Source organism: Aspergillus multicolor (assembly GCF_047715735.1).
Source record: "Aspergillus multicolor strain CBS 133.54 unplaced genomic scaffold BDW74scaffold_13, whole genome shotgun sequence".
NCBI classification, from domain to species: Eukaryota; Fungi; Ascomycota; class Eurotiomycetes; order Eurotiales; family Aspergillaceae; genus Aspergillus; species Aspergillus multicolor.
Window position 1 is genome coordinate 229,835 of NW_027395964.1, and position 25,253 is coordinate 255,087.

At 51.7% G+C, this 25,253-nt stretch overlaps 12 protein-coding genes across 12 annotated transcripts; 7 read left to right on the forward strand and 5 right to left on the reverse strand.

Moving 5' to 3' along the window:
* Window positions 1–2,112: 2,112 nt before the first annotated feature.
* Window positions 2,113–3,409, forward strand: BDW74DRAFT_168031 (tyrosine--tRNA ligase TYS1; the record flags this gene model as incomplete). The annotated part of the gene is made up of 3 exons (XM_073726764.1): window positions 2,113–2,736; window positions 2,784–2,850; window positions 2,904–3,409. The coding sequence occupies 3 exons, from the start codon at window positions 2,113–2,115 to the stop codon at window positions 3,407–3,409; spliced, it is 1,197 nt and encodes a 398-aa protein (XP_073583548.1).
* A 270-nt stretch (window positions 3,410–3,679) lies between these two features.
* BDW74DRAFT_22219 (CaiB/BaiF CoA transferase family protein) lies at window positions 3,680–5,454 on the reverse strand. The gene has a single exon (XM_073732246.1). The coding sequence runs from the start codon at window positions 5,016–5,018 to the stop codon at window positions 3,768–3,770; it is 1,251 nt and encodes a 416-aa protein (XP_073583549.1). The 5' UTR covers window positions 5,019–5,454; the 3' UTR covers window positions 3,680–3,767.
* Window positions 5,455–5,636: 182 nt separating this feature from the next.
* Window positions 5,637–7,142, forward strand: BDW74DRAFT_22293 (putative cell cycle control protein (Cwf23)). Its single transcript, XM_073732247.1, has one exon. It carries the CDS (start codon window positions 5,733–5,735, stop codon window positions 7,053–7,055), a length of 1,323 nt encoding a protein of 440 aa, XP_073583550.1. The 5' UTR covers window positions 5,637–5,732; the 3' UTR covers window positions 7,056–7,142.
* An 88-nt stretch (window positions 7,143–7,230) lies between these two features.
* BDW74DRAFT_168033 (decapping enzyme complex catalytic subunit DCP2) lies at window positions 7,231–11,333 on the reverse strand (the record flags this gene model as incomplete). Its single annotated transcript, XM_073726765.1, has 5 exons — window positions 7,231–8,560; window positions 8,854–10,873; window positions 10,910–10,937; window positions 10,971–11,227; window positions 11,303–11,333. The coding sequence occupies 5 exons, from the start codon at window positions 11,331–11,333 to the stop codon at window positions 7,231–7,233; spliced, it is 3,666 nt and encodes a 1,221-aa protein (XP_073583551.1).
* Window positions 11,334–11,814: 481 nt separating this feature from the next.
* Window positions 11,815–12,776, forward strand: BDW74DRAFT_22305 (DUF4112 domain-containing protein). Its single transcript, XM_073732248.1, has 3 exons — window positions 11,815–11,972; window positions 12,033–12,247; window positions 12,299–12,776. The coding sequence occupies exons 1-3, from the start codon at window positions 11,901–11,903 to the stop codon at window positions 12,723–12,725; spliced, it is 714 nt and encodes a 237-aa protein (XP_073583552.1). The 5' UTR covers window positions 11,815–11,900; the 3' UTR covers window positions 12,726–12,776.
* A 23-nt stretch (window positions 12,777–12,799) lies between these two features.
* On the reverse strand, window positions 12,800–13,999 carry BDW74DRAFT_22312 (uncharacterized protein). Its single transcript, XM_073732249.1, has 2 exons — window positions 13,907–13,999; window positions 12,800–13,847 (listed from the first exon to the last, which is right to left on the reverse strand). The coding sequence occupies exons 1-2, from the start codon at window positions 13,990–13,992 to the stop codon at window positions 12,827–12,829; spliced, it is 1,107 nt and encodes a 368-aa protein (XP_073583553.1). The 5' UTR covers window positions 13,993–13,999; the 3' UTR covers window positions 12,800–12,826.
* A 162-nt stretch (window positions 14,000–14,161) lies between these two features.
* Window positions 14,162–16,418, forward strand: BDW74DRAFT_22331 (putative integral membrane protein (Ptm1)). Its single transcript, XM_073732250.1, has 6 exons — window positions 14,162–14,404; window positions 14,458–14,649; window positions 14,699–15,065; window positions 15,112–15,186; window positions 15,235–15,845; window positions 15,899–16,418. Exons 1-6 carry the CDS (start codon window positions 14,330–14,332, stop codon window positions 16,175–16,177), a joined length of 1,599 nt encoding a protein of 532 aa, XP_073583554.1. The 5' UTR covers window positions 14,162–14,329; the 3' UTR covers window positions 16,178–16,418.
* BDW74DRAFT_22332 (uncharacterized protein) lies at window positions 16,419–18,494 on the forward strand. The gene has a single exon (XM_073732251.1). It carries the CDS (start codon window positions 16,660–16,662, stop codon window positions 18,382–18,384), a length of 1,725 nt encoding a protein of 574 aa, XP_073583555.1. The 5' UTR covers window positions 16,419–16,659; the 3' UTR covers window positions 18,385–18,494.
* A 21-nt stretch (window positions 18,495–18,515) lies between these two features.
* On the reverse strand, window positions 18,516–19,703 carry BDW74DRAFT_178405 (WD-repeat containing protein SWD2; the record flags this gene model as incomplete). The annotated part of the gene is made up of 3 exons (XM_073729197.1): window positions 18,516–19,288; window positions 19,335–19,554; window positions 19,608–19,703. 3 exons carry the CDS (start codon window positions 19,701–19,703, stop codon window positions 18,516–18,518), a joined length of 1,089 nt encoding a protein of 362 aa, XP_073583556.1.
* A 298-nt stretch (window positions 19,704–20,001) lies between these two features.
* BDW74DRAFT_153583 (putative mitochondrial oxaloacetate transporter (Oac)) lies at window positions 20,002–21,592 on the forward strand. Its single transcript, XM_073724544.1, has 6 exons — window positions 20,002–20,219; window positions 20,276–20,350; window positions 20,415–20,544; window positions 20,597–21,068; window positions 21,130–21,275; window positions 21,324–21,592. Exons 1-6 carry the CDS (start codon window positions 20,203–20,205, stop codon window positions 21,414–21,416), a joined length of 933 nt encoding a protein of 310 aa, XP_073583557.1. The 5' UTR covers window positions 20,002–20,202; the 3' UTR covers window positions 21,417–21,592.
* Window positions 21,593–22,540: 948 nt separating this feature from the next.
* On the forward strand, window positions 22,541–24,281 carry BDW74DRAFT_22370 (ribonucleotide-diphosphate reductase subunit RNR2). Its single transcript, XM_073732252.1, has 4 exons — window positions 22,541–22,666; window positions 22,746–22,988; window positions 23,084–23,417; window positions 23,466–24,281. Exons 1-4 carry the CDS (start codon window positions 22,637–22,639, stop codon window positions 24,071–24,073), a joined length of 1,215 nt encoding a protein of 404 aa, XP_073583558.1. The 5' UTR covers window positions 22,541–22,636; the 3' UTR covers window positions 24,074–24,281.
* BDW74DRAFT_153587 (SRP9/SRP21 family protein) lies at window positions 24,268–25,186 on the reverse strand. Its single transcript, XM_073724545.1, has 2 exons — window positions 24,964–25,186; window positions 24,268–24,906 (listed from the first exon to the last, which is right to left on the reverse strand). Exons 1-2 carry the CDS (start codon window positions 25,042–25,044, stop codon window positions 24,490–24,492), a joined length of 498 nt encoding a protein of 165 aa, XP_073583559.1. The 5' UTR covers window positions 25,045–25,186; the 3' UTR covers window positions 24,268–24,489.
* Between the last annotated feature and the right edge of the window lie 67 nt (window positions 25,187–25,253).

The window sequence follows — 25,253 nt, forward strand, 5'->3', positions numbered from 1 at the left end:
CGTGCTGCCTCGCTTGCGCTGAGCCTGTCGGCTCCAGCTTCTCTGCTCAAATCGACAATTTGTCGCTCGTGAAGCATCAGAGTACAAGCAACTATGTATACAGAAGTATAGGAAAGTATCAGATCAGATACTGTTCTAGACAACAACTGTCAACGCAAGTCTGGTCCCTTTTTTGGAGAGTTTTGACGAATGAAATCCACCGTCTCCTTACAATTACCTAACAAATATGCTAGACGCATGGAACTGCCCTGCGTGGTTCGGCTGAAGTTTTACTTTAATCCTCAGCCCATGAAAGCTTTGCTAGACGCTCGGTCGGGAAGCGGTCGGAGAATTCGCCCAGACGTCGGTGTAAGAATCATGCCACATATGAGCTGAGTATGGCATCTTTTTCCGTGAGACACTTGATCCGGCGGAGAGTAGTGTTTGTCAGCGAATCCTTCCGACCTGTCAAATTGTCAATCCTCATCGTCGGATGCGGTAACCGATTACGCGGAGCATGCCTCCAGACTTGATGGACTCTGCAATATATCGTTGACACCTGACTTTTGAGGCCTCGCCCGGTCCGACTTCCGACCTTCCTCTTCAATCTTGGTCTTTGGGGGCGGATTTCGCCGTCTCCCTACGCCCTGGCATCTCCCTCTTTGCAAACTATCCTCGATTCAAGGTTAAATCTGACTCGTTGGGCCTGCCGTGATGGAGCCGATACGGATATCAGACTTTTATTTCACGGAACAAATCTGGAATCATCCACAGTGGACCGTACGTTATGGAGAAGAGTCAAGTTTCTTGGGGAACTATGAATAATAGGGCCTTTTGGCTGTCATTTTGACATCCATACTCCTGAGGTCCTCCGGCGATATGCGAAAGAAGCCGTCAATACTGAGCATACTCATTGCCCACACCAGCGCATTGAATTTTCGTTGCATATAGATTGCGTGCTTGCTCCAGGGTAGAGAGAGTACGGTGAGCATCGAGCTTCGAACCCGCAGCAACCTCAAAGTATTGCAGAATCAGGCACCGGATGGCGAGATCGACTCCTATTGGGCTTCCCGCGGGAAACCCTGCTAGTGCGGCGCTTTGTATGCATCCTCGACCCTGGCAAGTCGGGGTTCTTTACGAGACAGCGGTCTAGTCTATGCCCTACGGTGCATGGCCCGAACTCGTGGACTGCTCTTGTAGGTTGTCAACTGATATCCTGTGCCCCGAGCATGGCCAATCAAGTTGTTGTTTCATGACACCTTCTCGAAGCTCTTGGCATCACGCAAGACAAACCGGCCCGGGACCGAGTGCTCCATAGTGTGATACCTGACTTGCGCATGAAATCAAGAACGGCCCGGGAGGTGCCCGGGAAGCATCCGCCTCGTCAGGACTCTTCGTTGATGTCATCATACCATTCACGATATAGTGATGCTATTCGAAAGGTCGAGTTGAATCTCGATTCTAAAAATACTGTGTTGACGAATATCGGGACTATATTTGGTTCACGCCACAGTCGGGAAGGACTCGGGAATTACCTTTACAGCCTCCTTCTAGCCACCTCTAGACTCGGATTGTCGCTCTGGTTGGATCTCACTGCCACTGATCTGTAGAATGTAGTTGTGCTTGACAGCCTCAGCCGGCTGGCTTCAGCCTCCACCGCCAAGTAGGATTGGGCTTGGGCTTCGGTCTGGGCCTAGAGGCCCTATCCCAACCAACGGTTTGAGAGTATAGAATCAATCGCCGGAGTAGAGCTGTTTGGCATACAATGCTGGCACAGCTTGCTGCTCCTCGAAGAAAGGATTCTTCATAGATATCAGCTGAGATAGGACAGACATTGCCATAAATATAGAACACAAATAAGGCCAACCGTTCGCTGAGCCGCAACTGTATACAAAGTGTGTATGTGCCTGGATGCCTGACAGCCTGACCAGCGCCCAAGAGTGGCTGATGCTGAGTCAGCGTGGCTACACAGTGCCCACCGCCGTTATCGCCGCCTATCATTTTCTGCATAGTAGAAAATATGGCGGGGTGAGGGGGCCAAATGACTCAAAACCGAATAGAATACAAAGAATTAATTGTTTCCCTTTCCAATTCACCCCCACATCCAATTCCTCCTCAGTGCACCCGGACATCATGGCCACCCTAGACGCCGCCGCAAAGGCCCGCCTCGATCTCATCACCGAGAACCTCGCCGAGACCCTCAACCCGGAGATCATTGAGTCCATCCTCGCCGAAGGCCGAAACCCGCGTATTTACTGGGGCACTGCGACAACAGGCCGCCCTCACACTGGCTACTTCGTCGCCGCTATCAAGATCGCCCAGCTGCTTGCTGCAGGATGCGAGGTCGTCGTTCTTCTGGCGGACATCCACGCCTTCTTGGACAACCTGAAAGCCCCGCTCGAGCTGGTTGAGAACCGCGCGAAGTACTATGCCAAGGTCATCCGGGCGATTTTGGAGTCCGTGGGCGTGCCCACTGAGAAGTTGGAGTTCGTGCTGGGAAGCTCTTACCAGAAGTCTCCCGAGTACACGATGGATGTTTACAAGCTCTCGTCGTTGGTTAGTGAGCACGATGCGAAGAAGGCCGGTGCGGAGATTGTCAAGCAAAGTGCCAATGCGCCTCTGAGTGGTCTGCTCTATTCGATTCTGCAGGTGCTTGATGAGGAGCATCTGAACGTTGATGCTCAGTTGGGAGGTATGGACCAGCGGAAGCTTTTCGCTGCGGCTGTGGAATGGCTGCCTAAGATCGGATACCGAAAGGTAAGACATCACTTGTTCGTTCTCATCCATGGTCATTAACATTCCAGCGTGCCCACTTGGTCACGCCAATGGTTGCTGGTCTCAGCGGTGGTAAGATGAGCTCCAGTGTTCAAGGTATGTTTTCCCACCCCTCACCGCGGACGTAGCCCTAACTAACCCAACCGCAGACAGCAAGATCGACCTCCTGGACGGCCCCGACGTCATCCAAAAGAAGATTCGCAAGGCCGAAGCCGCCCCCAAGGTCGTCCAAGACAACGGTGTCATCGCCATGGTCGAATACGTCCTCCTGCCCGCCGCCGGTCTGAAGGGCAAGAAGGAATTCGTCGTCGAGCGCCGCGACGCCGAGCCCCTCGTCTACACCGACATTGCTCAGCTGAAGGAGGACTACGCAAACGACATTCTGACCCCTCAAGCCCTTAAGCCCGCCGTCACCGCGGCGCTGACGAGCTTGATGGCTCCCATCCAGGAGGCTTACCAGGCCTCGCCCGAGTGGCAGGAGATCACGGCACAGGCTTATCCGCCACCTGTTGTTGAGAAGAAGCAGAAGAAGGTTAAGGATAAGGGAACTCGCCACCCCGGTGCCCAGGCCCAGGCCAAGGCTCAGGCCGAGGCCAGGGCTGAGGTTGAGGGTGAGAAGAAGGAGCTTCCTGAGCGGCTGAAGGCTGAAAACTAACTGACCGATTACTGTCCTAGCATAAAGCGTTTAAATTTTGCAAAATATCCGCTTTCTAGAATAGGCGTTGTGTATATAATGCATTATACATATCTCGTAATCTCTTCAAAACCTCTCTGGCCTTTCTTTATTTAGGGTTCAAGAATACCAAAGCTCTATCTTCTACGCATTGAAGCGCATCTGCTCCCCAGCCGCCATACCTAGATCCACAGTGCCAATGTTACAATATGATATAGTTCATGGATGTGAGTTAATAAGAGCGATTACTTAGTGTTAGGGCCTTCTCAATCAGACAAGCAGGTTATTCTCTAGTTCTTTGGATATTTACACTGACATGCTTATCTATCTACTCATCGCTTCATTTCCGCTTAATCCCCAACTCCGCAAGGATCGACTCGTTGTGCTCTCCAACCTCCGGCACAGCATCCATACGCGGCCGGAATCCTCCATGTGGACTAAACCCTGGCGGAAGAAGAGCCGGCATAGGCCCCTCAGACGTCTTCACCTCCGTCCACCGATTCCTCGCCTTGAGCTGTGCATGTTCCCACACGCCCTGCATGTCATTCACGTTCGCATTGGCGATAGCAGCCTTATCGAGCCGGCGCGTAGCTTCCTCGGCCGTGACATCAGCAAAGGACTTATGTATAATCTCTTTAAGCTTCTCGCGGTTCTGTACGCGCAGCGAATTATTTGAGAACCGGGGATCTTGTGCGAGATCGGGCTGTGACAGGACGAGCGTGCAGAAGTTCGCCCATTCCCGCTCGTTCTGGATTCCTAGCATGACGGAGCCACTGCCTGTTTCGAAGGGTCCGTAGGGGTATATGGAGGCGTGAGAGGCGCCTGCTGGTACAGGGCCTGGCGCGCCGTTGAAGGCGTAGTACATGGGAAATCCCATCCACTCAACCATGCTCTCGAGCATGGAGATGTCAATATGGGATCCGCTGCCTGTCTTGGAGCGCTGCATCAGAGCAGCCAGGATGCTGCTATAGGCGTACATGCCTGATGCGATGTCCGCTATCGAGATGCCCACTTTGGCAGGCTCCTTGCCTGTCCCTGTAACAGAGAGCATGCCGGCCTCGCTTTGAACAAGGAGATCGTAGGCTTTCTTGTCTCGATAAGGTCCGTCTTGACCGTAGCCCGAAATATCGCAGACAATGAGAGACGGGTGCTTCTCTTTCAGGGTCTCAAATGAAAAACCTAGCCTGGCGCTAGCACCTGGGGCGAGATTCTGTACGAGTACATCCGCCTTGCTGACCAGGCGCATCAGGATATCATGATCTTCGGGCTTCTTCACATCCAATGCCAGACTTTCCTTGGATCTATTCGTCCAGACAAAATGTGAGGCCAGTCCATTGACTCTTGTATCGTATCCGCGCGCAAAGTCGCCCGCCCCCGGTCGTTCGACCTTGATCACCCGCGCGCCCATATCGGCCAGTTGTCGGGTACAGAACGGGGCCGCAATTGCCTGCTCAAGGCTGACAACTGTGATACCAGCTAAGGGTCCTTGTGTGTTGCTGTTCCCTCGCGCTGCGGATGATGACAAGCGCCGCACGCTTCTCTGTATAGTCGGCTGCAATAGGCAGCGGGGACTAGTTAACCTGGCAAACATCTTCAATGACTTCAGCTTGTTGTTGAGTTTGAGCCTTTGGTATAATCCAGAAACATGGACCAATTTATAGATATTAGATGCCGATGACTCCGAGCTTCGATTGGATGGTCGGTTACTAGAAGCTGGGCTGTCGAGACATATAGCCGAGGGTCCGAAGTAGCCTTCTTCACCCAACTCATGCTCCGATCAATTCCAACTTCTCAGAGTGGCAGATTAGGAGCCTGGCCTGATACGAGCTTCCAACATCATTGGCATTGTAGTTCAATCTTGATCAGAACGTGGTAGTGTTAGCTTGCTCAATGTTTGACCGGAAATGAAGCATGTAGCAAATATATATATATTGTAGGTCACTGCCGCGGGCCAGGGAAAGTGGGCGCCAAGAGTAATTTTGCAGATCAAACGCCCACAGAACAGAGTCTTAGGAGCAGTGTTCCTGAAGTTGTTATGGAGAGCTGGAGAAGGTGTTGAGGGTTGTTTACACTATGGAGTGCCTGGGCCATCTATCAGCGGCAGCTCAGCGCACCCAAAGGAGTTTAGTGCCAAGCTTGAAGCCCGCGGCATTTCTATCTCGTACTTGGAGCTTCAAGCTCACTCGCTCATTATCAAACTACGGAATACATCACTGCTAGACCTCGCACTGTCTTTACTCTATATATAAAACCGCCCTTTTTTATTTTGATTACTACGGAGTCTTAACACCAGACAACCGCCAAAATGCCAACCGACGACCTGAAATCCCACGCGACGTCAGGCGCGCACGACTTTTATGCCCTCCTCGACATTTCACCCGCAGCCAACGAGTCTGAAATACGACGCGCATACCGACGTACTGCTCTCAAGTACCATCCGGACAAGATCACCAACCCGTCACAAGCCGACCTCGACAAGTTCCATCTCCTGCAAATCGCCAACGATGTCCTCTCTGATCCCGCAGTGCGCGGGCTATACGATAATGCGCGGGAGGCGCGGCAGCGGAAACAGAATGAGTTTGAGATGATGGATGCGGCGAAAAGGAAGATGAGGGAGGATCTGGAGGCGAGGGAGCGGGCTGGCGCTGCGGAGGCCGCCGGTAGGCAAAGAGGTGTGAAGAGGACATGGGGAGCTACGGTTGACGAGAATGAGGCGGAGGAAAAACTCGCGAGGGAGATTGAGCGGATTGCGGAGGATGGGCGGCGAAGACGACGAGAGGCAGAGGAGAAGTTGCGAAAGGAGGTGGAGGAGGATGAGAAACGGATACGCGAAGAAGAAGAAGAGAAGCAACGGGCTCAAGACCGGAGCTCGAAGCGTGTTGATCGGTCGCATGAGGGCGGCACCAATGTTCCCGAGCAAGAGCGTGCAGTCAAAGTGCGCTGGGTTAGGGAAGGCCGAGGAACAGGTCTAGACAAGGACCGCCTCATGGCCTTGTTTGCGCCGTTCGGGACGATTGAGAGTGTTCTTGTCCTTAAGGACAGGCGGCAGCGAGTTGGAGATAAGAAGGAGAAGAAGACCGTTGCATCCGGCCTGATTGTCTTTGCGTCCATTGTTAGCGCGCATACCGCCGTGCTGGACAGCGAGAAATTTATGCATGAAAGTCTCTCGAAGACAGAAAACGACTGGAATGTTATCGACTCTGTTTTCTGGGCCACCGGCGAGAAGCCAGATCTAGCGGGACGGAACAGTGGCTCTGCGTCTCCGTCAAGTCATTCAGACGGGCAAGCCGCTCCTTCGCCGCAAGCGCATAGTACGCGAGAGCCGGCAGCAGCTCCCAAGCCTACGTCCAGCTTTGCCGGGCTCAAAAATGCAGGAACCGGCGGGAAACCGGGAAAGGCGCCTTCCTTTGGTTCTTTTGCGTCTGCGGCGTCGGGTGGTGCTAAAGCTGCTCCCGCTGCCCCCGCTGCCGAGTCAACAAATGGCGCCGCAAAGACACCTAGCTTGGAAGAAATCACGTTGATGCGGTTGAAAAATGCGCAGCGTGAAAAGGAGCGGAGGGCACTTGAGGAACAGCTAAGGAAGGAGGATGAGGAGGCGGATGCGGCTGAAGCCGCTGGCAGGGCCTGATTGATTGGTTTCGTATAGACGAGGCGTCGTACGATTTATGTGGATGATCATTTGAGATACCCATGCATTGCATTGTTCTTGGTGGCTTATTTCTTCCTAGGCATTGTCTGGCGTTAATTTATACAAGGCGAGAATAAATAATGTACAGTAGTTTACAGCAAAAACAGCTACAGCCCTACCGCTGAGACTGAGACTCTTCCTCCTCCAGTTGCTCTAGATAATCCTTCGCCCGGAGACCTTCTTGGTTATTGGCGGCGCTCTTCTTCGCAACACCAGAGAGGACAAACTCCCTCGTCCATGATGGCACTATAGCCTTGACCTTTACCTCTCCAATTTCCTGGCTCAGAGGATCCGACCCCTCAGGATCACCCTCCCACGAGATCTTGAACTCCTGCTTAGGATCAAATTGGCTAGGCTCCCCCGTGAGGGTCAAATCAGTCATCATCTCTAGCCGACATAGCGCAAGCCCGATGTTGCCAATGCCATTCAAGAACTTTCCCGCGCTGCGCCCCTTGCGCGCGCCGTCCTTGACGATGTTTGTCTGGGATGGTGGAATTTGGATATCCATGGAGGGGTTGTAAACTGGGGTATCAGATGCCGCAGGCAAATCATCCTTATACAGCTGGACAGGCAGAATGCGCTTGCGCACAACACCGCGATGATGTGTCCGGATGGTGAGTTCCTGACCGAGGTAACATCCCTTCCGGAAATCGACCCCACGCATCATATCCAGGTTATATTCTAACGCCAGCGCCGACTCGGAAACAACCTCGGACTGGCCCTCGGCAACACCGTGAAGCATGCGCCGAACAGTATACACATCCAGACCAACTTCCTCACCCGTAGCAGGAATATGTATCTCGTCCTCGTCCCGAAAATGTGTCCGGAGGTCTTCCCCCCCGGGAACAACAAGACGGGCTCCGAATCCAGGCGCCCTTGTATCAATACACCCAGTGACCGATGCATGCGTAGGAAACGGCGAAGGACTAGGTGTCTCCAGGTTATACGCCGCCCAGCGCGGCTCAGAGTGGTTCTTCCAGCTCGCCCAAATCGTTCGCTCGCCGTCGTCCAAAGCGCGGAGCCGTAACTTGGCGCGCAGTTTATGTTTCTTCAAATGCTTCAGAAGCTTCGAAACCTCTTCCTTATCGACCTCCACAAGCCACCCCGGCTCATCTGCTCCCGGCAGCGGGTAGATAAATCCGTCGTTGAGGATTCGGCCGGTGGAGTTCAGGAACGCGGCGTAGAAGCCAGTTTGACGGAGGACTTTGCGCTGTGGGTCATTGGCCATAAACATATTCTGCGTGATTAGGCCCTGGAGGAATTGTGTACTATCCGCGCCTGTGATGGAGATCAAGCCCCGGTTTGTGAGACGAGCGTAGCCTGCTTGAGGTGGTGATGGAGGAGCTTGTGATCGCCGAGTAGTTGAGAACATGCGCCATCCAGACGAGCAATGGGCGCATATTGAGCGCGTAGATGTCACCGGGCGCATCATGTTGGCCTCCGCTCTATTTCTGGTGAAGCTTTGAGATGTTACAGATCAACTGACTGCCGGTTATGCGGGGACTATATAAAATGGCGGTGTACACCGGCAATATAATTTACGAATGACATAATGGTTTGGGGTTGACGAACGAGGTCAAAGATCGATTTGGCCTCGTTGAAGGATGATGATGTACTATGTTAGGTCTAAAATACAGACACGTGAGGTTAAATAGCTTCAAACAGACAAAGAGCTTATTTGCTCCCTTTAGCAACTCCTTCCAAAAAACCAAGTAAAAATGCCTTATTAGCTGGCGACGCAACTCTGTCAACGTTGGAAGCTCCATTCCCAACCGGTTGGTGGAGAGGCGTCAGTGGGCTCACAAGGGAAGGAGTCCCTGAATGCTTTGGGACGGAGGTTTGCAAGTTCAACGCCGTGGGAGAGGGCTTCGGAGAAGGTGCCGATTTACCAAAAAGCGAGAGCAGGGCTTCTCTTTGGGCCGGTGTTTGGCTCGGCCGTCGGTATGTATCAGGTTGCGGAATAGGAACTGCCTGGATGGCAGGAGAGTTGGAGAAATCGGCTGTCTCATGGTTTTCTTCCGCATCTTTCGGACGTATAGGCAATATGCCATGGATATCCACTTTATCTGAACGACGCAGGATCTGTGGTTGCCACGCCTTTGGAGGTTCAGGTGACTTGGCCTTGATGGGACGAGTCCGCGGGCTCGCAGAAGTTGGGGCAGGAGGCGTTGGAGTTGGGCTTGGGATTTGTTCCCTCTTAGCACTTTGGGGTCTGGGTAGAATCGTGATGGGCGAAGCTAAAGGCTGTGACTGTTTGTCTCGGTTGACCTGACGCCTCGAGTCATTCTTCTTTCTTACAGTTGACTTCGGAATAGCCTCGAAATGTGGCGTATTTAGTGGGCCAGATACCGTGGCCGATGTCCAACCATCTTTGCTTGTCTGTTGAGGGGCTTGTTGACTGAGGATTGAGTCAGTGTTGGGACGTTGAAGAATCTGCCTTTTCCCCGGAGAAGCAGGCTGCGCCGAGAGCTCCGCCGGTCGCGAAGCCGGTTGTGAACTGATTGGCCTAGGCGGTCCTTTCAGCAAGCTAAGCAATTGATCTTGATGGGCGGAAGGCTTGCGCTCAACCTTTGGTGACGACTCAGGCTGCGGTACTAAGCTTGCAAAGGAGGTTTTCGGGGTTTGCTCTTTGAACACGTTCAACAGCGCCAATGAATGACTCGTGAGCTTCGGTGGAGGTAGTTTGCTAGCAGGCGGTACAGCAGCTCCTTGAACTTGGCGTGGCTGGGTTGACTGCGAGAACTGGGGATCCCCCGTCCGCTGGTAGGGAGCTGGAGCCGGCGCAGGTGGGGGTCCTGAATATGATCCTGGTGGAAAGGGCCTTGGCGGTGCGGGAGGTTGATGAGGTGAACTAAAGGGGCCTGGGTATCCACCTGGAGGCACTAGGTGATGAGCCGCTGGAAAGCCTTGCGGCATCCGAGGCACATTCTGATCCGCTGCTGAGAATGGAATTTGAGGGAAATCACGACAGGGAGGCGGAATCTGTGGTATATTTTCCACCGGCCCAAACTGTGGAGGAAAGCCAGGAAAGGGTCCAGAGGAAGGATGTGGCAACTGGAACCCATTCCTAGGCGGTTGCGATGGCCCCGATGGAGGATTTGGGGAAGTACCGCTTCTCAATAATTCGAGGAGAGCGTGCGATCTCGAAGAAGCTGGGTCGGCATTGGACAAGGCCTGGACAGGTTCCGGCGTTGGAATATTGGGGTTGACATTGAGGAGCCGTTTGAGATGCGCAGACGCGTCCTGAGTTGTTGCCACTTCTGGTAGGTCACTTGGAACGGCCACCTCAAGGGGCATTTGGCTCGACACATGATTAACGTTGATGGTCTGAAGGCCTTCGTCCATTGATACCTCCGCCTCTATAAGCACCTGATTTATATCCAATTGCGCTTTCGGATCCAGCTTCTTCTGCTGCGCAATCCATTTTTTGAGGGGATGGAGGAAAGGCGCAACCATGTAGAATTTGTTCGCGTTAGCAGCCTGATCAAACTGCTTGCCTTTTTTCAAGGTCGGCAGATCGGTGAGCTTCCACCATTCAATCTTACTGATCTCCTTTCTTGTGCGAGGCTCGAAATAGGCATCTTGTGGGACACCACGAAAAACGTATAGCCGCATGTGCTGTTCACGCATGGTGATCTCGATGAACTTAACGTTCTCGTCATCTGAAACCAGGCCAGCCTCCCGCACATCATAGCCAGTCTCTTCGTAGACCTCACGAATCGCGCAATCAAGGTCTTTCTCGTCCTTGTTGATTTTACCTCGGGGAAAACTCCAGTTTGCGCCCTTTTTCCAACCCTTGACCAGAACCACTTCATCCATTTCCTGGTTCAACATGATAGCTCCACGAACAGGAACTCGAGTTTTGTACGCCAGGAACTCGGAAAAGGCGGTCATGTGGTGATAGCGAGACCAGCTAGCCATGAGCGGACAATGCTGGAAAATCCGCAAGGCGAAAGCCTTCAGGGATAGCGAAGGAAGGGCGGGGTCCAACGGCCGGATGAAATCTTCGTAGAACCATTGTGCTTCTTCGACTTGGAAACATATCCGCTCAACTGATTCCAATTCTTCGCGAGGCAGATTTATAATGAAGCGGACACATAAGTCATCTAGCCCTGTTTCCAATCACTGTTAGCGCGTGCTCGAAATCGGGAAAGAAGCGAGGTATTGCAGTCAAAAACAAAACTTACAGTCCTCCAGTTGCATCTTTGTTTCTGTCATAGTGAAGAGCGTGCTTTGGCATTTCAAGACGGCCTGTATGGCCGAGTGATATTCCGAGGTCGCTGGAAAGCAGGTCGTCAAGAGACGCAGCTTAGAGAGCACTCGTGCAGCTTCAAGGAGAGGTGCTTGGCGAAGCGCCAACCCTGAAGCAGACAGTTATTGGGAGCAGAGCGTACGCGATAGGGTATCAACTATTCCGGTCACCGACAAATGCGAGGAGCAGATGGATGAAGAGGGATGCGTCAGGTAGTTGGCCAGAGACTCACAGCTATGATGTGCCTGAAGTGGGCCAGTGGCCGTGCTAAGGTGTGCTGTGCTGTGTTGTGGCGAGTGCCAGCACGTGATTTCATCTGTAGTAGGAGCTGAGCAAACCAGATGGGACAGCCGCCGATGACGTCGATTTCAGCTGCCCAAGAACGGTGATCCGATGAGGTATATCTTTTGTAAAACTCAAATGTAAACCCCTTTACCCCTTCCTAGTGAGCTTGCAGAATAGCTCTACAGAATAAAATCTATCACACATTTCAACAATTACTGTACTACCATTTTCTCAGATATTCGCAAGTCATGTCATTTCTCTTCAACTTTGTGGGGAAGAAGATCCTCGCCGAGTCAGCCAGAAACCACTTTGGACAAGAGGTGAGCCCATGACTAGTATGATCACTATTTGTATTGCATCTAACACAGCTCGCATGATAGGATCCCTATTTCGAAGAAGTTCCTGCATCACGCCTAGGCCGTACCTTTGGAAAAAAGACGCAGAAAAGACGCAAAGCCATCCCACCTGGCCTATCCGAAAATGATAGCAAAGTCCTCACACGCGTCAAACGACGAGCGTACAGGCTAGACCTTGCCCTTTTCAGCCTCTGTGGCCTGAAGTTTGGATGGGGGAGTGTGATTGGCCTGATCCCTTTGTGAGTCACAATACAGTGAACCAGGACAACTTGAATCTGACCGCGTCCTAGTATTGGAGATGCGGCCGATGCTGCGCTGGCAATGATGGTACTAAAGACCTGCGAAGGCATCGACGGAGGACTCCCGGCTCGGCTTCGAACCCAGATGACGATCAACATCATAATTGACTTCCTCATCGGGTTGGTACCTTTCGTGGGAGACATAGCGGATGCTGCATACAAATGCAATACGCGCAATGCCATCGCTCTCGAAAAATACCTCCGGGAGAAGGGCGCCCGCAATATTACACGGCAAGAACAAACCAGTATCGATCCAAGCCTGCCCGATGAGTTCGATCGATATGATTCAGAGGCGCATGCTACACGTGGGAAGGAGCCGCAAAGGTCAAAATCTCGGAAAGGCCAGCACGGTAGGTCAGCGCGTCGAGAAGATGATCTGGAAACTGGGATCGCTGGAAATGACCCTGTTCGAAGATAGTGCTGAAAGGTCTGAAGGGTTCGCTAGTAACCTTTGTGGTGCATTTAGCTAAATTGAATCTGATGTTGTTCACTTGTTTATCAACCCGTGCGCTCTGCCGTTCAATTGAGCTCGGGGCGGGATCGTTCACAGGCATAGCAAAACTTGGTTGAGTCGGTGGCCAGTTGAAAGTGGCTTGACGTCCCTTCAGGGTTGCAGACAAGGGTATCACACAGAGCACATCGCGATCCGTCCGTGGCCATTCGAGATGCTTCAAGTTTATTCGCGGTCCTTGTTACATTGGACATCACACCGGGGTACTTCGCTCCCTGAGACGAAACGTAGCGCATCATCAGCTGATCAATGGACAAGTTCTTAGTCAAAATGTTGTCGGAGAGAGGAGCATCCGGGATGATGACGTCGGTAAGTTCAGGGAAGAAATTGGCGTAGTTTTGCAACTCAGAGGTGAACAAGTCCCGAAGCGGAAAAGTAAACTCCAAGCCGAACGGAGATGTTCCGTCAGAAACCTGCCATGTCAGTGAGGAACCACGGCCTTTAGAAACACTAGCAAGTGTCTTCGCAGCAAGTCGATCGTCCGAGTCTCCCCATATGATGCCGAGGCAACCGAGACTCTTCGCAAAGGAGACAATGAGCCTGTTAAGTAAGACTGAGTCGACGTCGGCAATAGAAGTAGCCGACGTTATAGACGCACGAAACGCGTCAAGGTGATCCTTCGGAGATAGTGAAACATCATCTGTGAATCCTGGGCCGGCGTATTCCTTGAGAATGTCGCCTAAGCCGGGGACATGTTCAAAGACGCCGTGTAGCGGAAGCTTGGTGAAGGAGGCGTGAGGATATTGCTGCTGTAGCAGCTGGAAGGCCTCGTTATGTGGCGGAGACAACGGAGATATACTCGATGGTTCGACTATGAGGACCTGCAGTTCAAAGCCCGGTGGCGCGTGAGGCTTCGAGTGCAGCCTCTCGATTTGCGCGTGAACCATATGCAATAGAACCGACGAGGACAGGCCGTAGGACAAAGGTAGAAGAACCGGACATGGACCATTCATCGGTAGATCTCTCCGAAGGCGATACTTTTCCATGCGCTTGAACACCTTATATCCAACAAACCGTATATAGCACTCTCTATGCGGGGAAGAAGAGTCAGTAAGATACGTAGTCAAGAAGCGGAACAAGATACAAACCTGCAGAGAGAGCGACCCCGAATGGTCAGAACGGAGTCGGCATTTCGACAGTCCACACATGTATTTGATAGCTGCTTGCCGGGCATCTTTGCGATTTCAAGGGCTTCCACCTGATTGCAAAAAGTCCTGGAGGGGCTTGCATGTAGAAAAAAGAGTGGAATGTGGAGATTTCACGTGACTTTATTTATGTACTGCATTCGATGCCGGGGAATATTATTAGCGTGTCAGCAAGCTACTGAGACGGAGGTACAGCCACATTTCCATCCGCGGGCATAGCTAGCTTATCTGAGAAGCCTTCCATGTTGCCTGAAAGCGTCATCCTTACTATTTGATTTACTACCGTAGTTTTCTATGGTCTCTCGTTTGAACTAGGACCATTTCTGCTCATCAGGGAGCCGCGTGTTAGCTCCAAGCGAAGTCAAGATGAGAAGCTGGATTAGGACGCTTGGGGTATCTGCCTTGCTGGCAGGCCAGGCTCTTGCGAACGAAGCAGAATTGGTATGCATTGAGTGCTATTACTGTTGATCACGCTCTGATGTTTTTGGTCGCAGACACAAGATCCTTCCCGTCGGATACAATGTTCGGGCATGTATAGCCGCAAGGCCTGGGGAGGTAGTGTCGACCCCTTCATTTTGACCAAGTTCGCCAAATCCACTGCCGGCGAGGATCCCCTTGCCAGTCTTGTGATATTCGAATGGACCGATGAACATTTAATTGGAAGACGTGTTTCCGAAGATCCCGAGGTATGCGATAACTCTGCCGTTGCCGGACAAGTGCTCATCCCATGGCTAGGAATATCAGTCAATTTGCGACGAAGCCAGCGTTAAAGCCGATTTATGTACCGAAGGACAACTCGGCTCTTTCCTCCTCGCCCCGAACGCCACCGAAGCCGCGCAGTTCCGTATAATATCGCAAGCAGTACACCTCAAGAACCCGGAAGCAATAAACTATCCCATAAAGAAGACCGGCTACTACTGCGTGAGCACGTATGCGTATTCTGGTGAGGACTACCGGGCCGTGGTAGAATTCCGGAACTCGTACGGCGAGCTTCCGGCGGCGCAAATTGCGAAACTGCCTTTCTATGGAGGCTTGACCATCGTTTATGCAGTCATTGGCCTGTATTGGGCATTCTTATACGTCCAAAACCGCCACGATATTTGTGTGTATACTCGCAGGGTTCTTGGTCTGTTGCTAATAGATACCAGTACCCGTGCAAAACTACATAACTGCTATTCTGGTTTTCCTGATTCTAGAGCAGTTGATGACATGGGGCTTCTACGGTTAGTTGGCTATGAATCCTTCTTAGGGACTCAGCTAACATCAGGCAGACTTCCAAAATCGACATGGGTTGAACATTGGAGCAAAAGTACTGATGGTTATTGTCGCTGTCCTCAACGCTATGCGCACCTCCTTCTCCTTCTTCCTTCTTCTCATTGTCTGCATGGGTTACGGTGTGGTCAAGCCCTCATTGGGACGGACTATGATATATGTTCGTATTCTCGCCATAACGCACTTTGTTTTCGCCGTTATTTACGCCGTTGCGAGCTTGTCCATCACCCCCGAAGCGGCAGGCATTCTGATTCTGTTCATTGAGCTTCCTCTGGCGGCTACCTTGACTGCCTTCTACGTATGGACTTTGAGCTCTTTAAACGCAACGATGAAAGACCTCATCGACCGAAAGCAGAAGACGAAGGCCTTAATGTACAAGAAGTTATGGTACTGTCTTTTGGGCAGCATTATCGTGCTCTTTGGCTTCATCTTCATCAATGCGATGGCCTTCGCTAGCCGCACCGAAGCCGACTTTTTGCCTGATCACTGGAAGAACCGATGGTTTGTGTTGGATGGTTGGCTGAGCGTTGTCTATCTCGTTGACCTGGCGTTCATTGCCTATCTCTGGCGACCCACCGCCAACAACAGACGCTTCGCAATGAGTGATGAGGTGAGGAATCAAGACCAGAGCAAGGACTCGGAAGTTGCTAACACATTCTATAGCTTGCTCAAGATGATGATGGGTTTGAGATCCGATCTTTCAACGGAGCGTTGGATGAAGAGGACGCCCTTGGTGGCCTAGATGAACACTCTCCTGAGCCACGTCGCGACCTGTCACCGGTACCCCCAAAGCCAGTTCCCTCCGCTGCACGAACTCGAGAGTCATTGGATGGTGAGACGATCTTTGCTGTTGGTGAAGACGGTGACAGGTGGTCCGACGATGAGGACGAGTCGCCGCGCAACTCAACCGAGAGGAAAGCATTGACGAAGAATATGGATTAAACTCTGTGTCTTCTCCGAGCTGTGGCCTCAATGAAACTTGACGACTTGTCACAGCGTTTCTGTACTGATATGGCCTCAGAATGACTTATTTGCGCAAATTACCTGACTGAACGATGGTGGAACGAGGTCATTGGATCTTTACTGTACTCAACTTGGAAGGCATATCGGGGCGTTAAAATTCGGTGTTCTCCAGGTTTATATCTCTATGTCTTAACCCACTATACATATAATTTGTTGAGTCTGCTTTTGGCGACGAAGGTGAACGACGCCTTGTACCTGCAATTCTACCTTGTATAAACAAAAATTGAAGCGCATGACATACACTAGGCTTCCTCTCCCGGAAGCTAGCTATAATCTAGCAGATATACTATGACTCATACGGCGGATGGGTGGTAGTGCTTCGAGTACAGCCTCATTAGCTTTCAAAGGAACATCCGCCGCCAAACTCTCCCCGCATCCATAAAACCCTCAAAAACAACACGATGCGGGGCAACAACCAAAATGACACCTCCCTGAATGAGGACACAAACCCCGATTCTCGGGACTCGGAACCGAATCAGAAACTTCAGTTCTCTCACAACATTGACCACGCCCAGGATCTTGAAAACACAACTGGGCACAGCCTAGCCCACGCACTGGTCACGCGATGCCGCACCCTCCTCTCCGAACTCGACGCCTTCACGGCCCTGCTCGCCGAAACCCAGCGGAATCCACAAGTTGTTGAAGTGCGATCACTGCGCTCAAATGTCCTCTCTGAGTTAAAGACACTGGAAAGGCTGCAGGGGCAGCTCGATGCGGGGCGGGCTCAATCTCAAAACGGGCCGGGAAACGCAAACTCCGATGGACATGCACAGGCGGAGGATGGGGATTCGGTCGCGGAGCCTACAGACGCCGACTCGAGGTGTATTCACGCACTGAGGTCCTCGAATTTACCATTCTACGAGGCTGTCTGGACGATTGCGAAGAGGAGTTGCACGGGGCTTGTTGCCTTTGGGAAGAGGTTTTACTGGGATGGGGAGGCGCCGTGTGCATCTGGGGAGGGAGAGAAGAGTAAAAAAGGAAAGAATAAGAATAAGAGGAGTGTGTTTGTGGACATCGTGGCAGATGACGGGGAGGAGTGGGTGAAGGTTTCTACGATTTCGGAAACGAGGCTCTTGTTCGAGATGGCGAAGAAAGGGTGGGAGGGGGATTCGGATGTTGATTCGAATGGGGAGGAGCGGACGGTTCTGCAGAACCACGATACCGATGATGACGATGACGAGATTGAACTGCTCAAGCTCGCGAGTGATATGCGGAAAGCTGCGAACCTAGTGTGGGTTAATTACAGGCGGCCGAAGCTGCGGTTTGTGATTCCGAAGGTGGAGGAAGGATCAAGTCCTGAGATTGATGATCTTCTAAAAGCTATACGCGGCTATGGCGTGGTAGTCAGCTGTGGGGAGGATGCATTTGCTCCGCAACCCTATGTCAAGGCTGACAGCCAAGATACCGCAGTACAAGATGGTGTTGGTTCTGTTAAGGATGAAGTTCGAAACCTCCTTCCCAACCGGTTCAAGAGGTTCACACCAATCCTCAATGTTGATTGCACCCTATTACTCGCCATTGTTTCAGATCTGTCGCATTGCAAGAACATTGCCCCCTCCACGCAGCATCACAAGGCTATCAATCGGCAGATTGAGATGGAACATGAACGGCCTTTGCTATTAGCGGAGCTATGGCCAGCGATGGAATCGCACGAGCTCATATGCACAAGTGAGGCTGCTAGAAGAATGCGAGAGATCGTCGAAACAATCGGAACAGAAACCGAGAGAAAACGAATGACAATATTGATGGGAGATCAGCCCTTCACCGCCAGAAAGTCAGCCTCTCTCGCTGAAGAACTTCAAAAAGTGTCAGGCTATCCAGTACCTTCTCAGCTGAACCTTCCCATCAGGATAATCGATACAAGTCCGGCTATCGAATCTGGGAAGTCAAAGTTGCCTCCAATAGCTCGTAAAGTGGAGGAGATACTGTCTGACATCAATACCAGCGTATTCATGTACGGATGGGTATCGGGTATAATGACCATAACGAGCAACCGCACGGTGGTCAAACAAGTCGAAACTATGATCGAAGAGCATAGGAATGACGATAATTTGAAGGGACCGTTGATCTGGGTGTGCGATACAGCACGGAGTTTGATAGGAAAGGAAAAGGGCCGAAAGAACTAGACATCCCTTATATTCGAATCGGATAGCAGGCCGGCCATGTTCACATAATATATACAGTCGCTGGCTGTTGTTTGTTGCCAAGTGCCCTATTATCGACAATGTATGTCGTACTTCAATGACCAGTCTAGTTCTTAGACTGGTTTAGAAAGGTCTTCTGGAAGCCAAAAATAGACTTCTTTATCTGCAGAAGCAATCATGTTGAATCGTGGGTTGTATTCGATTATGGCGGTTCGGGCTCGATGCGGCAACTTGACCATTGGCGGCAAACAGAGGTTGGTGTCTGGAGTCTGTTGTAGATCCCATACGACCATCTCATGGTGATCACCCGACCCTCCAATGATATATCTGCCCTCTGGGGTAAAGCACGCATCTCCCTGTCCGAGAGGCTTTCCGGTAGTTGAAACGGGAGCGGCCCTGCCCGGTGAACCATTCTTGCCCACCAGGAAAGCCTTCAGTTCACCCTCGAAGGCGTCGAGGACAAAGTGACCATGATAGTCTGTTCCGACTAGTAAGTACTTCCCGTCGTTGGAGAACTCAAGGCGCGTCCATGCTCTGCCGCGCGTCGAAGGCGTATATCTTTCTTCGTACTTGGCGAGATCGAAGTTTGAGAATGGAGATTTGTCGTAGTTTCGGAAGTCATAAAGGGCAATGGAAGAGGTCGATTGAGAAGCGATAGCAATCACCGATGCGGTAGGGTCGAAGGCGACGAGGTATGGAGTCGAGATCTTCAGTTTGCCCTGGGCGTATCTAGAGCTCAGATCCCAGACAGAGACTGTATCATCTTTGGAGCATGAAATCAGCGAGTCGCTGCCGGGCGATAGCGCCAAACACGTCACTTTGTCTGTATGGCCAGAGAAGTAGCGTATATAGGATTCACTGTGCAAGTCGAGTAATCGCAATGAGTCTAATCAGGTTAGCAAGCAGCAATCGTGGTGTTCCTCTAAACATACCATCAACTTTCGTACTGGCATGGAGGACTTGACGAGGATGATGGGTAAACCTAGCCAGGTGCGCGCCGTATTTCTTGCTAGGAACCGACTTGGTCATTTTACCGTCCTTAACGTCGAATATTTGAATTATTTCATCGTCGCCAGACGAGACGACGAACTCTCCGCGGTCATCGAAATCAAGTGATGTTACATAGCTGTCCTGCTTGGACGATTTGAACACCTAGGAAATGTTCCATTAGACCTGCAATATTAAACGAACAAAACCTATCCAACCTTTGTGGGCCGATAACTACGGATGACATCCGACACCTTCTGTGTCTCTTGTGTAGCTTGCGGGAGCTGTGGCGTTGACTGGCCACCTTCTGCCATCTTTGACGGTTATCTGAGTCTTTATTGGCAGAGCCGCTGATTGGTAAATGTAAGGTCCAAAGCTAAGCCTGGCGACACTATACTGACTGAAGGTCACGGTTCCTGGGTTCCTGAGCTAAGGTTCCAAGCTTCTCCAGCCTCTTTGTTCCTGGTGTTTATTAAAGCTTCTTAGGCGCGTTTGCAGCTTGCGCGTATCAAGAGTTGTTCCGTTCCGGCGGCTACAAACGGGGAAGAGACCGAGATCGGTCGGTCAGTTGGGCCAATCATGCAGGTTAAGGCTCATCTCTCCAAAGGCAATCCGAGGTCGCGGTCAGCATTTATAATAATTCCAGGCGCTTGATACGCTTCCTGTTGATTTATCGCTTCACTCCTTGCTCTTTTCACCGTCGCAGGTGCTTCCCACTCTCTTCACCTCGATTCGCTATAAACGACATCCCTCTCTCGCCGCCGCTCCAAAACCCTTGACCGGTCGTCTCCGCTTACGGCGGCCCGATTCAATATGTCTACAACGACCGGGTATGCTGCACCTTTCCTACTTTACGAATAGCACTGATATTGTTCCAATTGGTCAGCGCGTTTATTGCCGGAGGTGTTGCAGCATGCGGCGCAGTCACCGTCACACACAGTTTCGAGACAGTGAAGATCCGGTATGCGATCTATGACCCTAGGCCTTTGTCGCATTGGGCTGCTCCTAACAGCTGTTGCGCGTAGTCTACAACTGCAGGGAGAATTACAGGCGAAGTCGGAAGCAGTCAAGAAGTATAAGGGTGTCTTGCACGGCGTCAAAGTCATCCTGCAAAATGAGGGTCCTCGAGGTTTGTTCCGAGGAATTGGGTCGGCAGTACGTCGGTACAGCGTTGGACATGGCGTAACAAAACTGACAGGAGACATAGTACATCTACCAAGTCCTTCTTAATGGTTGCCGTCTGGGCTTCTACGAGCCAATTCGTAAAGGGCTCACGACTGCCGTGTACAACGATGCGAATATCCAATCCCTTGGTATCAACGTTTTCGCTGGCGCCTCGTCAGGTATCATCGGTGCCGCTGCAGGCTCACCATTTTTCCTCGTCAAAACCCGTCTTCAGTCATTCTCTCCCTTCCTCCCCGTCGGTACGCAACATCAGTACCGAAACTCGTTCGATGGCCTGCGGAAGATCTTCGCTTCGGAGGGAGTAGGCGGACTATACCGTGGTGTGGGAGCGGCAATGGTGCGAACTGGTTTCGGTAGTTCCGTTCAGCTGCCTACATATTTCTTCGCGAAGAGACGCTTGGTGAAGCATCTAGGCATGGAGGAAGGCCCGGCCCTTCACCTGGCCAGCAGTACAGCATCCGGATTTGTGGTTTGCTGCGTGATGCACCCTCCTGGTATGTCCGCGCTCGGCACCTCGAGTTACTGAAAACTTCGATCGGATCTAACATGTTTTAGACACGATCATGTCGAGAATGTACAACCAGACCGGTAATTTGTACAAGGGCGTATTCGATTGCCTCGCAAAAACGATTCGCACAGAAGGTCTCCTTGCCATCTACAAGGGTTACTTCGCTCACTTAGCCCGCATCCTACCCCATACCGTGAGTACTTCGGCTTGAATTTGCGAGCAGCTACTGACAGACATGCAGATCCTGACTCTCAGCTTAGCTGAGCAAACTAACAAGCTCATGCGTCGGGCGGAGGACAGGTTCCTTTCAGACTCGCTTAAGTCCCGTCTCTAGGGTTGGATTTGCATCAAACCGTGGGAATAGACGTCTCGGCATTCACGATTGGCGCTTTGGAATGTATATAAACAGCGTTGATGTTGGATTACCGTTTATAGAACAAAACGTAGAGGTCGAAGAAGCAATAATGCACCATTTTCCATTTCAAAGGGATACATTTCGGTGCAGTTTCAACTTCAACCGTAGGTACGGAATAAGGTAGGACGACCGACAAACACGCTTCAAGCTCCACGTCTCGACGCGTCTGGCATCTGCGAACATCCAGAAAACGATCGGGCTGAACAACACTCCACCTTCATTCCACTCAATTAATCTAACCAAGTCGGGGCTCTACCCATGGCTCCATATGACAGCGAGATACTTGGCGTTATCCGTAAATCCGACGCCGAGGCGGGCTAGATCTACAAATGGGCGTTCAAAGTCGCGTCGACAAGCGCGTAAACAATCCGTTCCTTCGGAGTAAAGCTAGCTTACTCGATGATTCATAAGGGTTGGTTTCAAGACGTGTGGGGGCTAGTGGGTATTAATTGTCGGTAAACATGTAAGGAGACCGTGGCTGGGCCGCTGGATAGAGACGCCCTGGCTAGCACATGTGCATGCCTTGTGCAACAGCTCCAGCATACGGCGTAGGGTTATAGAGTGGTTGACATGGCCACACCACTACATTGGTCAGGAATAATAGCGCGAAATCCTTTGCAAGTTATCCAGCAACTACTGAGTATATGTTCTAGGGTTGGGAGTTGGAACATGGCCGAGATGTTTACGAGACGCGACTTAGATGATCTGATAAGATAAAATCAGTAGCAGTGCGGGAGTCGACATACGCAATAGTTCCTCTGAACAGCCTCTCAGCCAATGAACAAGCTAAGCTAGGATTCAGTGGAGATTGCAAAACCGGGTTGAATTGATGAGCGGTGGTCTGAGACTCCGACATCGTCATGTTGTGTGGTAAAAACGCGGTCCCAGACTCCCAGTAGAGGCTCAGGCTGCAGGTCCGCTGCAACCTAAATTGGTCGGCCACCAAAACGCGCTAGTAGCTTCGACACGTGATCGCGTCGCCTCGCGTCTTTAGCCGGCTATATCATGTTCTTCTCTCCTCCCTCCTCAGTACCTGTTTTCTCCCCATCCCATTCCCCAAAAGACTGAAGCATTCTGTTGTTGGTGTGATCAATTCCTCCTTCAGCACTGTCTTTATCTGCTTCTAGTTATTCTTCACAATGTCTGCGCAAGTTACTCCCTCAAAGCAGGTACGTCGATCCATCACGCCTCGTCGGCTCCAGACGCGTCGCTGGTTTACAACTAGTAGCTCACAATTGCTCTTCACAGGCTGCTAACTCCCTCGAGAACCTCAAGATGAACGACTCTCCTGTCAAGAAGCTCAACTTCGAAGCTGTCGGCAAGGAGAACGCCCCCGTCTCCACCCCCATCGACGCGCCGGTCACCAAGTCTGCGGAGAAGCCCACTGAGATGTCCAAGGCTGCTCTTGACATTCAGGCCATCGAGGCCAACGAGCCTCTGCTCCAAGAGAACCCTCACCGATTCGTCTTGTTCCCCATCAAGTACCATGAGGTCGGTACCTACGCCACGCTACGCGTCACGCGTAAAGTGGAAAATTCTTCCCGCCTTTTAAACCACGTCCACTGACGCATCCTTGCGATATATAGATCTGGCAGATGTACAAGAAAGCTGAGGCTTCTTTCTGGACCGCTGAAGAAATCGATCTTTCCAAGGACCTGCACGACTGGAACAACCGCCTGAACGAGGACGAGCGCTACTTCATCTCCCATGTCCTGGCTTTCTTCGCCGCTTCCGATGGCATTGTCAACGAGAATCTGCTCGAGCGCTTCAGCGGTGAAGTACAGATTCCCGAGGCCCGTTGCTTCTACGGTTTCCAAATCATGATCGAGAACATCCACGCCGAGACCTACTCTCTCCTGATCGACACCTACATCAAGGAGCCCAAGCAGCGCACTTACCTCTTCGATGCCATTGATACTAGTATGTTCCTCGGATCACAATTTATGAGCACGCGCTGACTTGGAATAGTTCCCTGCATTCGCAAGAAGGCCGACTGGGCTATCAAGTGGATTCAGGACAAGGAGTCCACCTTCGCCCAGCGTCTCGTCGCCTTTGCTGCCGTCGAGGGTATTTTCTTCTCCGGCTCTTTCGCCTCCATCTTCTGGCTGAAGAAGCGTGGCTTGATGCCCGGTCTTACCTTCTCCAACGAGCTTATCTCTCGTGACGAGGGTCTTCACACTGACTTTGCCTGCCTGCTCTTCTCTCACCTGAACTGGCGCCCGTCCAAGAAGGTTGTTGAGGACATCATCGTCGAGGCTGTCGCTATTGAGAAGGAGTTCCTGACGGATGCTCTTCCCGTGGCGCTTCTCGGCATGAACGCCAAGCTCATGTGCCAGTACATCGAGTTTGTCGCCGACCGTCTCCTGGTCGCTCTCGGCAACCAGAAATACTTTAACGCCAGCAACCCTTTCGACTTCATGGAGACCATCTCTCTGGCCGGTAAGACCAACTTCTTCGAGAAGCGTGTCGGCGACTACCAGAAGGCCGGTGTCATGGCCAGCACCAAGAAGGACACCAAGCAGGACGAGAGCAAGGCCAGCAGTGGCAACGGTTTGTCCTTCGACGAGGACTTTTAGACGGCGCAACTTTATACCCCTCTCCATTTTTATGTTTGTTCATTGCTTGATGATTACTGAAGGATACGCATGGTTCGGCGTTTGAATAGGCGGGTTTCTTTTGTTTAATGTCTAAATTGTCTTGTCTCATGCGCACTGGTATGGGATGCGGCATGTATTTATTGAATAGGATATCAATTGTACATTGGATAGTTATTTTGTCACACTGTACATCTGTAGACCGCGCATGCGTAGATACTCGAAACGCATCTTTGACCACACTGAATGCTCTTGTGCATATCAACTCTGGAGTATTCTTAAGTCAAGACGTCAAGGCAGACTTCCACGTCCCGTAACATCTCTCAGTCAAGCCTAGCATGATAACAGGTAGATGGTATCTCTGATCACAACAAAACGCAATACACACAGGCCCACGCTCATTTCTTGCCCTTCTTCTTGCCCTTGCCCTTCCCTTTCCCAACACCCGCACCGGTATTCGCACCCGCACTCGCCGGAGCAGGAGCCGAGGTCGTAGCCGCAACCTCCTCACCTTGCCCAGTCCCCGTCATCTCCACATCGCCCCCTGCAGCAGCAACGGGCCCATTCAGGCTCGCCATATCCGCACCGCCCGCGAGTAATCCCAGCGCTGTAATCAACCGCCCAACCTCAGCGGCTTTATTCGTGCGGTATTTCAAGCATATCCCGGACTCGGAGTTGTATGTTTTGAGGACGAGGTTTGCGATTGGTGCGACGGGTGTGGATGGCTGTGTTGATGGTGTGGATTCGGCTTTGGATTTCTGGGAGGAGGTCGAGGGGGAGGATTTGGAGAAGGTGTATTTTGTTGTTATCCGGGTCTGGGCGATTTGTTAGTGCACTTGTTGGGATTCGCAGGGTTTGGTGCTGGGACTTACAGAGTTTGGGTATGCCTGTAGGAGGAGAGAGGATTCCTTGAGGTAGGCGGCGGAGGTTGAGAGGTAAGGGCCTGAAGTCATTTTCTCTTGTGTTCTATTTCGTGTCGCTCGATCAATACTGTCTGTACTCTTTGTGAGGTCGGACCTGGTTGCGGACCTGTTGCGGTCTTTCTGTAGTGACTGTGTCCGCGGGGTTGGGCGTTCTCTTGTGGTAGAAATGGCGAGTTCGGGATTGTGGAGTGACGGCGGGAGAAGATGATAGTAGTAGCGGAACTGGGCTTGGTGGTGAG